This window comes from Ruditapes philippinarum, unplaced genomic scaffold (assembly GCF_026571515.1).
Source record: "Ruditapes philippinarum isolate M1 unplaced genomic scaffold, ASM2657151v2 ctg9510_1_1_1_1, whole genome shotgun sequence".
Taxonomy (NCBI): domain Eukaryota; kingdom Metazoa; phylum Mollusca; class Bivalvia; order Venerida; family Veneridae; genus Ruditapes; species Ruditapes philippinarum.
In genome coordinates this window covers 1-18,274 of record NW_026851673.1, presented here as the reverse complement: position 1 = coordinate 18,274, position 18,274 = coordinate 1, and the positions used below count along the sequence as shown (strand labels likewise).

Here is an 18,274-nt window from a genome sequence, read left to right as displayed (position 1 = left end):
TTTTGAAGAAAAAATTACAAAATTACTTGCTAATTCGTACATATTGACCTTTTCATTTGTGATCTTCTTCGTTGCTATACTTAATTACCCTAATTTATTATGGAGAGTTACAAAACATAAAGCCCGGGCTAATAAATTTATACCCGAATTTTCAAATGTTACGGAGTTCTTGCGATAACTCAAAATATGTCCCTGGAGTTCTTATGATAACTTTTGTTTACTGCCAGTGTGTTTTTGTGCTTAATCACGGCGCGTTAAGCGTATTTTATTAGGACAATAAGTGTGTAAATCATTATGAAGGCATAGTACGCTTATCATTTGCACAAAAATTTGGGGGTTATATAACGTTGGTTTTGATCGTGTTTTTCAAAGTTCAAGAGATATTTTTGCTTCACCTGGGTTTCTTGCGTTTTTTGTGTTTGTTTTGGTCTTTTGTGTTGTGTGTTTTTTTATATTTTTATTGGAATGACTGTAAAACATAACTTTTGATGTAGAGGGCATTTAAAATTAAACAGGATAAATACGCTTTGAATAATGATTTCGTCAATAAATATACATTATTCCTGGCAGTTTTTAGAGAACATTAAGTTAACTATGCTATCGGTAATGCAATGTAAAATGGTTTTCATGGGGCAAAATTAGGAGGTTAGTATGCACTACCCTTTTATCTAAATTTAATGAGGTGGGTGTCGGTCTTTATGTTTCAACAGCCTTATTTTTATTTCTAAAAGGTAATCATTTTTGTTTCTAGAAAATTTATAAAAGTTCTATAAAAATATCACGGTGCAAATATCCAATATCTGTACCCTGCTTTTTGCGAAATCTGCTCAAACGGTACCCTTTCGAACAATGCACAGGTCATGGCTCAGCTAAAACAAAACCAGCCGATGGATAATAAATCCAGTAAAATTTTTCATTTGTAATAAAAGGAAAGGAGGTTTATGAACACGTAGAAAAGATGTATACCACGGAACACTAGAATCGTTTCATTTTTGGCTGAATTTTTGTCATGTGCCACTTTTCATGTACTGCCAAAAATTCACAATAAAACTACAAAAAATCGACAATATCTTGGGCCTCGCCCCATCAACAATTCGACATATTTTTTCGGGGGCTGAAAATGAACCTTGGGCTTGGGATTAATATATGGGGGCATCACACATATTTAATATGTTCCATATACATAATCATCTTCGCGACAAATGGCAGTATATTGTCAAAAATAAATGGAAAAATTTCAATAAAAAACGCCCTACTTTCGGTTTTGCAGCGGCACGGGCTACCTCTCTTCATTTGAATTTTCATGTCACAGGTACCTCTCATTTTTTAACACATAGGTACCCTCAAAGCACGAACAAATACTTTTATGTGTTAATCGCTAAGTATGTAATATTTATATATAAGTAAGAAATATTACATACATACTTAACGATTAACCCAAATAAAAGCATTATGTCGTGCTTTGAGGGTACCTATGTGTTCAAAAAAGAGAGAGGGTACCTGGTGATATAAAAGTTCAAATTTGAGAGAGGTAGCCTGTGCCGCTGCAAAACCGAAAGTAGGGTGTTTTTTATGAAAAATTTTCCATTTATTTTTGACAATAATACTGCCATTTGTCCGAAGATGGATATGTATATGAACATATTAAATATGTGTGATGCATATATAATCAAGCCATAGGGGTTCATTTTCAGCCCGAAAAAATATGTCAATGTGATGGGCGAGGGCAAGACATGTCGATTTTTTGTAGCTTATTGTGAATTTGCAATAACATGAAAAAACGTGCACATGAACAAAGCAGCACAGCATAATTAAAAAACATTCTAGTGTTCCCATGTGGTATACATCTTTTTCTAACGTGTCATACCTCCTTTCCTTATTACAATGAAATTTTACTGGGGGATTGTTATCCATCGGCTGGTTTGGGTTTTTAGCAGGAGATGACCTGTGCATGTTCGAAAGAGGGGTACCGTTTGAGGCAGATTTCGCAAAGAGGGGTACAGATATGGATATGCACCGCTGATCATTGTCATAGAACTTTATAAGTTTCTATGACAAAAATGTGATACCTTTTAGAAATTGAAAGAAACCCGTTGAAACATAAAGACGACATCCAAACACACCTCATTAAAATTTTAGATAAAGGTAGTGCATACCACCTCCTATTTTTGACTGAAAACCATTTACATCATACCGAATAAGCAAATAGTTACTTAATGTTTCTCTAAAACTGGGGGCCAGGAAAATGTATATATGACGAAATCATGATTCAAAGCGTATTTTTTAATCCTGTAAGTAAATGCTCTAAATCAAGTATGTTTACAGTGGTTAGTCATTCCAATAAAAATATAAAAAAAAAAACACACACACAAAAAGACAAAACAAACACAAAAACACAAGAAACGGAGGTAAGAAAATATTCTCTTGAACTGAAAAACACGATCAAAACCAACGTTATATAACCAAATTTTTGTGCAAATGATAAGGGCGTGGTACTATGCTTCATTAATGATTTACAGCACTTTATTGTCTAATAAAATACGCTTAAACGCGCCGTGATTAAGCACAAAAACACACTGGCAGTAACAAAAGTTATCATAAGAACTCCCAGGACATATTTTGAGTTTTCGCAAGAAAACTCCGTAACATTTTTGAAAATCGGGTATAAATAAATCTATTAGCCCGGGCTTTATGTTTGCAGCTCTCCATAATAATTAGTAAATTATGTATTAGCAACGAAGAAGATCACAAATGAAAAGGTCAATATGTACGAATTAGCAAGTAATTTGGTAAATTTTTTCTCAAAACTTTGCAGATTTTTTTAAAAAAGGCGACAAATATGGACTAAAAGATTTTTTCTGAAACAAAATACAATATGTAGGGCAAGCTTAATTATCAAAGTTTAATTTAGCACACCTCAAACTCCCCATTTAAAGTTAAAAATAACCATTTTTTAGGCGAGTTCTCCAAGTATATAGAAAAGTTTTCCACAGAAATCCGTAACATTTTCCAGGAACTCCGTGACAGTTATCATAAGAACTCCAAACAAGTTATCATAAGAACTCCATCCTTCGTGTAACACTTCCTCCCCCGTGACTTTACATAGTAAGTTAAAATTACTTTAAATGAGGTGTAACTTGTACAGATATAAATAGGATTATACAGTTATCATTTCCCCTGTTATTTTATTAAGTTGGATCCCAGCACAGATAAAAAAAACTTGAAAATTGCTCGATATGGAGGTATATTTTGTTTTCTGTTTACGGTTTAAATATTGAAAAATAAATTGGGTACTGAAATCATTAGGACAAGAACGTTTACAATTCATCGTTTAATATATACAAAACGCGTTTCTAATACATAAAATAATGTAGCACACTATCAAATTAATAACTTAAATATTATACATATAACTGTGAATGAAGAAATATTATCTGTCTCAGCGGTGTTTATCTGTTATTAAATACCTGTTTGGAGTTGTTGACCACTAAGGCATCAAAACATTCTTTAGAAATTCATATATAACAATGACTTTTATTTTACGCAATACAACTATTTTTTTTCAATATCACTCACTGTACATTGTTTACTAAATGGGATTTCACTGACATAGGTTGTCTAAATTCATGCTCTTCAATAACATAGGTAATTACCATCTATTTCTATGACACGATATTTAAATCATTGGTGAATAAAGAATATATATTAAAAAGTGGCGTCCGTGGCCGAGTGGTTAAGGTCGTTGACTTCAAACCACTTGCCCTCACCGCTGTGGGTTCGAAATCCCGACAGGGACTTTGGATTCTTTCATGTGAGGAAGCTATCCAGCTAGCTTACGGAAACGTCGGTGGTTTCTACTCAGGTGCCCGTTCGTGCCTGAAATAATGCACGGAAGGGCACCTGGGGTCTTCCTCCACCAGTAAAGCTGGAACGTCGCGATATGACCTCTACTGTGTCGATGTGACGTTAAACCAAAAACAAACAAACAAAAACTAAAAACGAGCAACTGCTGTTTCTGTTTTTTATTCAATGTAAAGATATCATCTAATAAAAATGTAACACTGAAAACTAAAATTTGAAATAACATATCATCGTATAACTAAAATTATAAATACTGAGATACTTCTAATACTTTGTTTCATACTGTACACAGACAATAACACGATATACAAGTTTGATTAATATAGCCTGAAATATGTTACTTTGTAAACTGACTGGAAAATAAAAGGTTGTTGTTGAATAAATTCGAACATTGTTCCATTCAAATAACGTAATTATATATCTCAGTTAAGAGCACATGGGTTTGAGACCTACTCGGGTCACGACCATACTTCGTCACATAACACCAGGAATGGTAAATTCTTGGAAACGGACCTGAGAGTTGTTAATATAAACCAGCATTAACGAATACCAGTACATATATATTGTTTAAAAAAGATATTTTGGAAATCTAATTTGATTGCTCATGAAATAAATTCGGACTTTAAAAAAAACAATACGTACTTAATGTGTACTAGCTGGTTCTTTCATATTTGAGGAGTCATAAAGTCGTGTAGTTTAACAAGTAATTGGCAAAACTATATACTCATATGACAACATTTCCAAATTCCACAATATTACTAATACAAGGAATTCCAGATAAATAATAATTTAAGACCGCACATGTACGAATATGGATGACTAACATCCATACCAATTCTTAGGCGTTGTCAAACATGGTTTGTACGGTGAATATAAAAATATACTTAAACATTCCCCTCGTATAAGTATTAAAAGAATAACGCAATTCGCTACTATTTTGTGATAAATATGGGTAAACGATTCAGCCCACGTTCAGTGCATTAATTACAGCATAGATGTAATAAATATTTAAGTATTTACTCTTTACTTTGTCTTAAAGAGAGTTCACTGCGAACCGTTCTTTGCTTTCATTTGCCTGTCAAATAATGAGTTCAACAATAATGCTTCTCAAGGAATGAAAACGAATTGATCTTCATTAGATATAAGAGTTCGAACAATTAAGTCACAAATGGCTTACAACTCAAGTTTTTCGTCATCTCCAAATGCTTCTTACTGTCGTGCTAGTGACATAACACACGAATGATCACGACCTCTGACCTGGATGTCAGTACAACGCTGTACTATATTTTACTCAGCAGATCAATTCATGCTAACCATTTAACAAAACAAATTTATTTTTATTCAGCACTTTCATGCACTTCTTACTAATCTTCGACAACATTCGCTTTTGCAATACTTTATTGTTTGGAAAAGCATAAATATTTTCACGAAAGCGCAAACGGAATACTTTCTTCATTGAATGTTTCCTGTCTGTTAATATGAGAAATAATTTTCCAGTTAAGTCTTTCTTCCCACTGTATTTATCTAGTTTAACATGCATGTGTTTCTTCTGTTTTGGAGATGTCGACATCAGGTCGGTTGATTTTAACGGATGCCATGCCCATCTTGAAACCCGTACTCTCAAAAATCGTCGATTCCCTTTGCATACCTGACTCTTCACTTTTACTTTATACACTGTAATAAATGAAATTGAGAATTTACAATATCATAACTTCTACCAATCGTTCATGATATTAGTTTGTAAAACCCTTGAAGGTTTTGTTTTCCATTAATCCAGTTCTATAGTAAAGATTCTATACATTAACAAAACAGACAGCGCTTTATGAAACCACAAGGAGCTAGAATTTGCGCCGTCAAGTAGCTAAGGAAGCTAATTTAGAATCATTTGCTCCTCGCCACGAACGGTTCGAATCCCATCAGGGTCTTTCAATTCTAAAGTGCTAGTATATTACATGTCAGATACATGCTCCTGAACCAGCGGTCGTTCTTTTACAGTAAGGATTGAATTTTCCCATATTACATTGACAGTTCTAATAAAAACAAAACAAATAAAAAATACAATACTAGTACTAAAATACATAAAAATACCATATGGAACCATACAGAATCACATTAACTCACAGCACCTTGTCATATCAAACACGTCAGACGCACCAAACCTACCATGATCAAATTCCTTGCATATTTTCTGGCTCACCCGCCTCAGCCTCAATATTTTCGGTTTAAAGAACTGGTCGTTGTGCGCTGATCTATGGCATGTAGCTTTAGCCGATCTCCTATGGTAAGCTTCCAGATTACAACAGCTAGTGTTTCAAAAGAAAAAAAAAAACATTTTGTAATTCTTGTATGTGAGGGAGACTGTAAGAAGCAACACTTATGTATAGGCACTGTAATTTATGTAGCAACTTATCTAGTTAAAAGACCATTTTTATCGACAAGAAATCAACAGTAACACAATCGTTTAAGAAGATGTAATTGACAAGAACGTTTAAACATTTTTTATAACTAAATTATATGTTGGTAAAAGCCTGCCTTACATATTAGTCATGTACTAAAGAACCAAATCTGATCATATGACCGGGATACGAGTTAAATACTAGTAAACCCAAAGCATGACGTTAAACTAATCTTATTTATTATATTCGCAGAGTATTTTTTTTGTATCTGATATTAATCTTATGAAATGACAAAATGAATCTGAAACAAGAAAAATATTACATACATTTGTATATAATATTGGTAGGATTGCATGACAACTACATTGTGTCTAATTATTGGTTTCCAGCTATGCGCAAACTGTAGGCAGTGGACTGGTTCATGCTCATTCTTACAGCTGAGATTTCGTACAGTTAAACGTCCCCCGAGCAAATTATTTACAAATTGAGATAAACGAGATAATATATTGATTAAATCTAGTGTACTTACACATGCTTTATCTCCTGCTTATGATCGTGGATCCGGTGCTCATGTTTACTCGTACAACATGTTTGATACCGGGGGTCATAAACCACATCCCCACAACATTTCTTACGGCGGCTTAACTTCTTAATACTGAAATAAAAATGATACTTCATATGCCATTCTTTGTCATCTATTAAACTACTAGTTGGTGCAGTAACATAATAGGCAACAAAAAGAAAAGTTATTGATTGAAATATGACAGATATTTTAATCTTCTTTAACCTTGACCCCCAATCCCCAACACTTGAACGACCAATTATAAAATTCAAACAAACATTTATATCATACCGATATTTAATTCAAACGTAAAATGAGCACGATTAAATTGTGATACTATTCTACCTAAAAACGTATTAAGTTCTGTGATTTTGTTAAAAGAAGAACTTATATTAAGTCCATACAGTTTTAATGCAATCAAAAAATTTGCCCCATACTACCAATTCCTAACCTACATACTTATTTAATATTAAGATATTAGTTTGTGCATTATCAATCTTACAAACGTGAAAGTACTGTTGCACTTAGATTTGTACCTTAATTGCAAATGATGTATACTGTACGAAATAAATTCATATTTCAAATGTGAAATATGAGCATACAATGCACAGGAATGTTTGTCAATAAAAAATATTGATTGATATTTAGATGTAAATTAAAAAATAAAATAGAGAAGTAATTTACATTCAACTTGAAGATGATGTTAAGGTTAATAAGATAAGATAATATTTTACTCAGGAGTTTTATCATAATGTGAAAATACCTCTTATATTGAAATCAACTTTACCCGCAGTTAATGCATTGGTTTTTTTTATTAATGTTCTACCATTCTGATATCTTTTTTCTTTTTATCTTAATCTAACATATCGGTCCTTCTTGGAAGAAATTTAAAACTTGTGATGGCTTGCCACCGATCTATCGAGGGCTAAACAACTATAGATATTCTACATTTAATTGCGTTCGGTTGACTTCTCCCAAGGTAGTTGTACACTGCATTGTCGAAAGTTGTATAAAGGAGTAGCAAAAATAATGTACTAAGACAAAGTGTTATTACCCGCATGTCCCCTTTACAACGAGCTTGTTATCTACGCAGGAATGTGTATTTTCATCATATTTCTCATCCATCGGAGGGACCCCACAAATCAGAAATCTTTTCGGTTTAACGATGCCGTTTATACAATCTTGTATCGTACTGTTGTAGCGATGCATCCCCTTGTCACCACAATACAACATAATTGCTGGTGATAAATAATGTTAAAATTATATTTACATGTTTACATAATTATGTATAGTTTATCAGATGAATAATAAGGTAATGCATTCAAATATGTTTCTTGTAAAGAAAGCAAAAGTTATATATAAGGAAAACATAATCTTATATTATATGCATTCAAACCTTAAACGTATACAAGAAATGATGTATGAATTTTATTACCTTTCAAGAAATTGCTTCCTGTAAACAAAAACATTAAAGCAACTAGTTTAATAAACATTTCTGTAGATTTATCCCAACTGTCTCTTCTTGAAGCTAAATCCTTATTACAGTTCGGCTTTAAATACTTAAATACATATATACACACACACACACATAGGATTTAAGGTGTAAGTATATAGTAAATATAGTCCTTTCGGGTTCCCGATGCGTATCTAAAAATAAAACAGGTATTACCCAAAATCATCATATACATTTTTATCAGATTAACTGTCATACCGTTAATTTTACAAAAAGATGGGAACTCAATTAACTTAAGCTGGGTTCCCGATCGTTTTTGCTGAAATTAATAACGGGTGAGCATTTCTTAGCTAAAGAGTGGACGTATGGTGAATATTTGGTAGGAAAAAATATCACAGGCGTTTTGGGAAATTAGTGCTTTTACAGCTAGGAAAAATTATATTGTTAAATTGAACATTCATATAATTTTTGTAGCAAAATAATGTATCAATAATCTCCTATACAAAAATACAAACATTTATAAACCTTCCATGTAAATCTTTTATGGACAAGTATTAACGATTTTAAGCCTTAAAATAAATTTCAATATCATTATTGGTCGCGATTTTTTTTTCTTTAACATATTTAAGATGCCAACTTGACAAGAGTTTTCACGTTCTGTGTTATATGTTTTATAAGTCTTTTATAATAATCAGACTGCAATGTTTTAAAAAGACATCCTACTGTTCCTATGCAAAAGATAGTGACAGATAGCCAGCCCACTTTAGTATATTTGATGTCGCGGGTTCAAGTCGTTGCTTATTTCCAAAGAAATACCAGAATGGTTGTTATGTCCTTAAACGATCATGAGTTGTACGGTTTTAACTATTCATCGTGCCATCTTAATAGCGTCCAATTGGTGCCGTCTGGACACCAAAATCATTCGCAACATTTCGGCCCTTTCTGTCAGTCTTCGGATGAGGACAATGGCCGAGGATATTCTAATTGCACCAAATAAGAACGGACCCATTTTATAAGCTGTCCGGTTAGCTCAATAAGTTGAGCATTGGACTGTGACCGGGCGACCCTGGTTCGGTTTCCGGACGGCGCAGGACACTTTCGTTGCGACTGATCATGAAATCTTTTCTACGGTCATTCGCACTGTACCTCTGCTCTGGTATGTACAGAAGTTTCAGTTCCTTTCGAAAGTTCATTTACATGCCCAGTGTATAGCACTGATACATGCGAGGATTACCTGGATTTCTTACCAGTACACCTCTAGGTAGGTGGAAAACATTGAAAGGGTCTCTGAAAGATCCTAAGCTAGGGTGTTACCCAGGATCGAACCCGGGACCTCAGGAGTTATCGACAGTCAGTGAGTCAGTGGTCTAACCAAATGAGCTTTCGCGCCACGATATTCCCGATATGGCGACTATGGCGACCGACAGCGTGAGCCCTGTTCCATTTTGCCACTGTCTTCTCCGCTTCAGTTTTGCTGAAGATTAAAGTTGATGTTAAATTTTTCAGCTTCTTCGGAATTATTGATTCAGGCAAATTGTTGAGTGTTGAAAATTTATAGTTCCACTCAAGCCGCTATTTTGTGCACTTTTTTCAGTATCCTTCGATGGACCCTCGTGTACAGACTTCACAACTGCAGGTGTCCAGTGCCGTGCGGCAGTTGTAAAAAGTTGCCCCGTATTTACATTTTTCTGGTCCTTTTGGATCATTAATATCGGCACTTTAAAGTCGATGCTAGTGACCGCGTGAGGGATGTTGCACTTTTTCTTTATTCCTGGGCAAAAAGAGTGTAAATTGGTTGTGATTATCGCTGAATCGAGAGATACCCTTTTCCCGGCTTTTTTTTGTCTGCAAAGTTTTTTACAGTATATCTGTTTTGGAACCAATTCTGTTCAATGCCTCTCGGGCATGTAGGTATAATTCATGCCTTTATAGCAATACATTCATTTCGCGAAAATCAGTTAATTTTGTAATTCATGTCAACTTCAATTTCGGTTTATATTGTATCTAATGTAAAATATATCTAGAAATCGGTGGGGTGAAAATCCCGGAATCGCCTATAGAAAAGCCGGGACCCGGGATCGTATTAAACATATAGTAATCCCGGGAATTGACCACCTACTCTCGATGTATTTTTATTATTATTGTTATAATTATTATATTATTATTATTTTTTTATTATTATTATTATTATTTTTATTATTATTATTATTATTATCATCATCATTTGAATGTTTTTGTAGAGATTTCTAAATAAGTTTGATATGTAGTAGTTATAAAAAAAATCTTTGAAAATAACGTATTTTTATCTCAGACAAAAGCGTTAATTAATTGACCTCAGAATGTCACACACACAAAATCTTATTTAATATTGAAAGTACATGTAATGGCAATGGAAGTCGTTGTATATTGGGCATCAAGAGTGAATAAGAAAAAGTAAACACAAGTTGTCAATCAATTCCGCCAGAAAAGCCGGGGTCGTATTAAAAAATAAAAGGATCCAAGGAATTGACCAGTTCAAGAATATAGTTTTCAGAAAAGCCGGGGTCGTATTAAAACATATAGGGATCCCGGAAATTATTATTATCATTATTATTATTTTTATTATTATTATTATTATTATTATTATTATTATTATTATTATTATTATTATTTGAATGTTTTTGTAGAGATTTCTAAATAAGTTTGATTTGTAGTAGTTATAAAAAATCTTTGAAAATAACGTATTTTTTTCACAGACAAAAGCTTTAATTACTTGACCTCAGAATGTCACACACACAAAATCTTATTTAATATTGAAAGTACATGTAATAGCAATGGAAGTCGTTGTATATTGGGCATCAAGAGTGAATAAGAAAAAGTAAACACAAGTTGTCAATCAATTCCGCCAGAAAAGCCGGGATCGTATTAAAAAATATAGGGATCCCAGGAATTGACCAGTTCAAAAATATAGTTTTCAGAAAAGCCGGGATCGTATTAAAACATATAGGGATCCCGGGAATTGACCAGTTCAAGAATATAGTTTTCAGAAAAGCCGGGATCGTATTAAAACATATAGGGATCCCGGAAATTGGCCAGTTCCAGAAAAGCCGGGATCGTTTTTAAACATATAGGGATCCCGGGAATTGACCACTTCATGAATATAGTTTTCAGAAAAGCCGGAATCGTATTAAAAATATATAGAGATCTCAGGAATTGGCCAGTTCAAGAATATAGTTTTCAGTAAAGCTGGGATCGTATTAAAGCATATAGTGATCCCGGGATTTGACCAATTCAAGAATATATCTTTGATTTTTCCAATTAATTAGGCATATAATTATAAGTATTGTGATTTCCGCATTTAAATTAAAATTTGTTGATAAATAGCTAGTAAATATATTTATATCCTAAGTTAAATTAATTTAACGTTCATTACATACAATCAACAATAAAATCTTAACGTTTAATGGCCTTTCATTACGACAATAATCAACACAAATATAGTTTATTAGTTTTCCCTCTATATCTAATACGATCCCGGATCCCGGGCATCCCGGATCCCGGGATTCCCCCCCCCCCCCCCCCCCCCCCCCCCGAAATCTCTAATTTTCAGTATTTTTCCTTGTTACTATATTATCAAATCATACATAATTATTGGAGAAAATATTTTATTACAAATAATATTTTATGTTAAAATACAATACCATGTTATTTAGAGATAATGAAAAAATACTTCATTTTGCTTTCGTAATTAAAGTTCCGTGCGCTCAAATTTGAAAACCCCGAAACTTAGCGTGCCTTTTCCGACGCTTTTTTGGCCTTGCTTTTTGACATCAAAGATTCGAACATTTTTTGCTAAATTCTATTCAAAATTGCTAAAAGGTAAGGTTAAGACTGCTGTAACTTTGTAGCAAATATTATGATTTTCGATTTTGCAACCCATTTTTGCGTGAATGACATGTATTGTTGAAGCAGCGACATTATTTACATATGACCTGGGCTCTGGAATTAAAAATATGGCGGAATTCTTTGTTCAAAGTGCGGCATTTTGGGCTAGTCAGTGCCAGACTTGTATACATTTCTTCACCCGTTACCGGAGACGTGCATTATATTTTCTGCATTCTTTCATAGAGTACCGTTACACAGTGACACACAAGTTTGATGTGTGTATCCTGAAGCAAAGCTGAAAGGAAAACGGAAAGTGTGCAAATTATCACAGATGTATCCTACCGTCACCCACTTTCGGCGTTCTCCTAAATTCGGCGATGTTTTGTTTTTCGTCATTCACGCGAGATTTCAGAGGTGAAGGTCAATCATGTTTATTTCCCACGGTCAATTTTTACAACTCGAGTGATTTTTCTGCGCTAAAGATGGAGATACGGCAGGTAAACATTAAAAATTGTATATGACATAGAGAAAAATGTGTGTTTTACCTGATGCAATTTCAACTTTATCTATACCTTCCTTTATTTGATTGATATTGTTGCTTAAAATAATTTGACAGTCGTCGTCTGTTACCTTACTATTTTTACTGCCGATTTAGGTCAACATACTACGTCACACTCCTGCCAAAATTAAAAAGTACGGAAGCGTAAAAGAGACATCATATTAAAAAAAATTTTTTTATTTCAGAAACATGATTCAAAAAGAGGTCCATATCGAACGGGCTATGACCAGACATCCATTGAGAATGCTTTTAATGAAGTAAAATTAAACAAAGTATCTATTCAAAGAGCAGCCAAGTCTTATGGTATTCCTGTATCAACTTTGAAGGACAGAGTATATGGTAATGTTCCTGTCCATAATGCAAAGTCTGGTCGAACCCAGCTGTTTTCAAAAGAGCAAGAATCTTTACTTGCTAATCATCTTAATTCAATGGCTGAAATTGGGTATGGATATTCCCGAACAGAGACTATAAATCTGGCATCTGATTATGCTGTCCATTTGGGACTCAGAGACAGAGAACACCCACTAAGTTTGCGTTGGCTTTACAAATTTTTGAATAGATTTCCTGAACTGTCTGTCAAAAAGCCAAGAAGTCTTGAAGCAGCTAGAGCCAGAAGTGCTACAAGACAAGCTATCACAAATTACTTCAAAGAGCTGAATAAAATCATAGTTGATAATAATCTTCTTAAAAGACCCGAGGCCATATATAATGTGGATGAAAAGGGACTATCAACCAGGGATCATCCTGGTCAGGATTTTTAGTGAGAGATTTTCTCTCATTTGAGAAATTTTGATGAGAGAAATTAGATTTTCTTGAGAGATTAAAAATAATTTTCATGATGGGCGAGGTTAAAAATATGGAAATTTCTAACTTTTTAAAAATCACTGTACATATAAACATTGTTTATCTAATGAGGATATAAGAAGATGTAGCTCTGTTTATTACAGTGATTTTTGTTTTCACTTTTTTAACACATCCTATGCCTTTTCTTTTGTGATTTTTTTAAACATAATAAAATTCTAATTGTGAAAAATAAATACAACACCTTTATTCTGAAATATAAAAGAATTATACATGGATATCTACTACAACTATTATTTGCAGTCAATGTTCCTAATGGACAACACTGTACTGTACAGAAGTGATTGTTGAGATTTGAAGAATATCTTTATAACCTTTCATTTTGTTTTCTTTATGTTTCTCTTCACACACCTCCCTCCATTAAAAAATATACCTGAACACATAATGACAAATATCTCCATATCCACAAATATAAACAATAACAAAAGTAATTTTTATTCATAAACATAATTTTTAGTGTTATAAAACACCTTTAAATAACACTCGGCTTCCTTTTAGTATTTTTTTTAATCACGACATCGCGAAAATATGTGACAAATGAATATTTGTCTGTCTTCCGCTGAAACATTCACAATTCTAGCTGTTGCTGATTGCAATTATATAAAATTAAATATTTTTTGTTCAATAAAAGAACATTTATTATCGGCTATTTCATCAGGAATCGTAAAACAAAATTTTTAAATTTGTTCTTTACGGCAAAATTTACCGTGGTTGATGTGACATTTAGAAGACAATTTTTACCGGTAGATTTATTTTTGACATGTCCATTTTTATGTTAGTCTGTGTCTAAATTTTTTTTATTAAAATCAATTAAAAGTGTTTTGTGTAAATTCTCGACTTACAGATAGATAAAGGTTAGCCATCATACCGTATTTCTGTACGGTGAATTTGCGGTCTCCGATCGGCAATTATTTTAGGCTAAATAATTCAAAGTGTTGGACTACTTTTTGGAGTTTTTTTACACCGATTTCATTAATTAACAATTTGAAATTAAATTCTTGATGGGAATCGTGAATTTTTCATCATATTTTTGTGTAATTTTAGCATTCCTTAGATTGTGTTTAGACATTTTCCGGCTCAAATTGCCGTGCGAGATTTTCTCTCATTTCACAAATTTCTCTGAGATTTTGGTGATATTTTTGCGAGAAATCGCGGAAATCGCCCCCTAGAATGATCCCTGATCAACTAACCACAAACCCCCTAAAATTGTAACTGGTGCAGTATATAAAGCTCAAGCTGTAACTTCTGGTAAATCACAAACTGTAACTGTTATAGGTGGGGTAAATGCTATGGGGAATCAAGTGCCACCATTTTTCATATTTCCAGGCAAGAGAATGCTACCTGAATTACTGGAAGGGGCTTCTGCAGGGGCAACTGGAGTTGTTTCAGAATCAGGATGGTCCAACACTGATATATTCACCCAGTACATGAAAGAACATCTTGTAAAATACTTACCAGAACACAGTGCAACAGACCCAGTTCTTGTTCTATATGATGGCCATAAGAGTCATATCTCATTAACACTTATTGGTTGGGCAAAAGAAAATCATATAATCCTATTTGTTTTACCACCACACTGTAGTCATTTGCTACAGCCTTTAGATATCAGTTGCTTCGGACCCTTTGAAGTTTCGTGGAACTCAACATGCCACAACTACATGAGGGAATCTTGTGGAAGAGTCATAAGTAGGTATGATATTTGTAAACTTGCATGCAAGGTATACTCAAGCACACTGACACCAGCAAATATCCAGGCAGCTTTCAAGAAGAGTGGTATATACCCTTTTAATCAAGATGTAGTGAATGATTCTTTTATTGCACCATCTTTATGTTTCCCTGCCAGAACTGTTGAAAAGCAATGCATGTCTTCTCCACCAGAAAAAGCCTCTAGTAAAGAGAATTCTGGTTCTTCTGGAAAATTCCTTGGATGCAGAGGTGGTGAAGTTTTGAAAAATGTTCAAACAGCTAAAATAAGAAACACATTAAGCAAAGTTGTTGGTGGCAAAGCTATAACAAATGAAGATGTTACTGAAAAAATAAAAGATCACATTGAAAAGCAGACAAGCTCCAAAAAACGAAAATTCATCCCACCTCTAAAAGTTAAGGTACCTGAAACTCAAAACATACCTGAAAAACAAAACAAAGGACAGTCAAAATTAAACAGTTCAAAAGGCAAACAACCAAAAGTTAAATCAAAGCAACCTAGACTTGAACTTTCTGAAGATGTCTCTGATGAAGATTCTGAAACAGAAGAAGAAAAATGCAGTGTTTGTGGAAAATTTTTCCCAGACAAACAGATTTGTGATGAAATTAGAATTGTTCAGTGGGGTCAATGTGACAAATGTGACCTATGGGTTCACCTCAAATTCTTCTCCCCAGTGAAAGTGTTGCGCAGAGGTGACAGTTTTCTCTGTCCAACCTGTAGCCAGTCATAAATTAAAGCAAAAAAAAAACAATTTGTAAATATGTTATCAGTTTAAACAGTTTAAAATGTTCCAGTTAAATACTTTCTTGTCAGTTTTGGAATTCAAGTTACATTTACATTATAATGACACTTTTAAGACACCATACTTATTGATATTTGTGATGATTTACTGCAACCAATCAAATCGCCGAATTTAGGTGACGTGTTCAGATCGAGGTAAGATTTTACATCCGCCATATTTGTTTATATTTGGCAACCGCTGAACGATAACATTGTTTGAAATTAACTTGAAGTAACTTTTAAATAGTTGTAGTAAAATTATATCAAGTATAATTATAGATTACTGTAGTTTATTGAAAATGCCATTGACATTTGTTCTTATATCGCCGAATTTGGGTTACACCGGGATATTTACAAACGGATTTTCGCGAAAATAAGATCTTGGCTACGAAAATAAAATTTATTTTTTATTTAACTTATTTTTGATGTTATTAAATGTTTTGTAATATGAAATTAGGCAAAGCCTATAAACAGGGTTGTCGTTAAAAAAATCTTTTCATTCTTTCCGTTTTAAAGGTGTCGGGTGTCATAATATTTCGGTATTATATGCACCGCTTCCGTTTTCACTCGGAACACTCGTTGATTATTTTTGATCCGAAAAGTTGAGATTTGTTCTGTTATCGGAATACCCCGCCTATTATCATTGAGTTTCATTGTAAATGGCTGCGCCCGACTAGAACTGACACTGAAAATTTCATTGATAGGCAGGGCTCCAGATAAGATGCGTATACGCGTAAATTACGCATGGAAATAACCCGTTTACGCATTCAAAACAAAATTTAAGCGTATGAAAACGCACACAAAATTCAGGTTACGCATTGAGCAACATTTCTTTCGCGTAAACGTAACCAAAAGTAAACTCGGTGATTATTTTATTTTCAATTTCGTCTGAACGCTTTGCAAGAGTCTACCGGCAACTTCCTGTATTTCCGACCATCATCGGTTGTTATCGTATGCATAGTATGGTGGTGGAATTAACTTCGTATGAATGCTTTGCAACGTCTAACGGTAACTTCCTGTAGTTCCGACTATCATCGGTTGTTAGCGTATGTATAGTAAGGTGGTGGAATTAACCGGTACAATGTCGCTGTCAAAAGTTAAAACGATTGACTCGTATTTTCAGCCGAAAAAAAAATCGACCCAAAAGTAATTGTGACGGTTATAATTAATGAAATAATAGCGCTGCCACGTATGAGCAACAGAAACATGCCTCAGGTTCAGATAAAACGTATGCTGTTTGGAAATGCAAGATTATAAACCAAGAGAGTCCAAAAAGCAAAAGAAATGACTTTGACATATCTTGTATTACACGTATAATAATACAATAAACATGGAAGCATAATAAATCTTTTACATACATTTTAAGTAGGTAAAAATACTCCTGTCAAATTTCAGATTTCAAGTTTTACTCATTCACAAAAATATCAATGAGTAAATACTCATTGCCCTAAAAAATTATCTGGAGCCCTGATAGGTATAGAATTCTATATATATTTTTAATTGTTTTTTTATTTTCTTTTAAATATACACGTGTAGTCTATAGCCGGGCAAGCCAAAGCCCGGACCCGCTTCGCGGGCCCGGTCTTTGACTTCCCCGTATGAATGAAATAGATCTAATAAAGAATGAAATGTTTTGTAATAAAATGTAAGAAGTTTGTGCGGCAAATATGGTTAATATCCAAATATAATAATGAAAATACTATTTCTACGTAAATAAGATCCAATATACCGAAATAAACGTCTTATATTTCGTAACAAAACATTCTTTATTATTTAATTCATTAACAATAATCATTTATTAACAACAAAAATACTTTTTAATTCATCATCAATAAATCTTATTTTCGTAGACCCATTCTTATTTTCGCTATACGCAGCGATTTCAGCTATTTGCGTAGGATGGTATTTTCGGCTCCAACTTCACTTTTTAACTTTTTTTGGTTTTGAAATTTTCATTTGATGTAAAATCATTCAAAAAATGCATAAATCTATAATGAACATAATTATTTAAACAGATAAATGCACTATTTCATAAATAAATATTATTTTCGCGAAAATCACTTATTTTTGGTATCCATCTTTACCGATTTTCAAAAATATGGTATAAGAAAAATGACAAATTTGCAATATAAATGTTTCAGAGCACCATTACTTTAATGAATAAGTCGTTCTCCATATTTGAAAGACATCGCAGTTTCTTTCTTTTACATTTTTACATCGGGGTTGCGAATTT

General features: G+C 33.4%; 2 protein-coding genes across 2 annotated transcripts; one reads left to right on the top strand and one right to left on the bottom strand.

Annotated features, from left to right (window-relative positions):
• Positions 1-4,007: 4,007 nt before the first annotated feature.
• LOC132736523 (uncharacterized) lies at positions 4,008-8,620 on the bottom strand. Its single transcript, XM_060723669.1, has 5 exons — positions 8,255-8,620; positions 7,874-8,057; positions 6,787-6,912; positions 6,025-6,164; positions 4,008-5,535 (listed from the first exon to the last, which is right to left on the bottom strand). Exons 1-5 carry the CDS (start codon positions 8,310-8,312, stop codon positions 5,171-5,173), a joined length of 873 nt encoding a protein of 290 aa, XP_060579652.1. The 5' UTR covers positions 8,313-8,620; the 3' UTR covers positions 4,008-5,170.
• A 3,856-nt stretch (positions 8,621-12,476) lies between these two features.
• On the top strand, positions 12,477-13,456 carry LOC132736516 (uncharacterized). The gene is made up of 2 exons (XM_060723657.1): positions 12,477-12,633; positions 12,881-13,456. Exons 1-2 carry the CDS (start codon positions 12,514-12,516, stop codon positions 13,454-13,456), a joined length of 696 nt encoding a protein of 231 aa, XP_060579640.1. The 5' UTR covers positions 12,477-12,513.
• Positions 13,457-18,274: the final 4,818 nt, after the last annotated feature.

Coding starts and splice junctions, on each gene's coding strand:
- LOC132736523 (XM_060723669.1), bottom strand. CDS start 8,312: ATGTTTATTAAACTAGTTGCTTTAATGTTTTTGTTTACAGGAAGCAAT. Junction 8,058..8,254: donor AGGAAGCAATTTCTTGAAAG/GTAATAAAATTC, acceptor ATTTATCACCAG/CAATTATGTTGTATTGTGGT. Junction 6,913..7,873: donor GTTGTAAAGGGGACATGCGG/GTAATAACACTT, acceptor TTTTTATTTCAG/TATTAAGAAGTTAAGCCGCC.
- LOC132736516 (XM_060723657.1), top strand. CDS start 12,514: ATGTTTTGTTTTTCGTCATTCACGCGAGATTTCAGAGGTGAAGGTCAA. Junction 12,634..12,880: donor TAAAGATGGAGATACGGCAG/GTAAACATTAAA, acceptor TTTTTATTTCAG/AAACATGATTCAAAAAGAGG.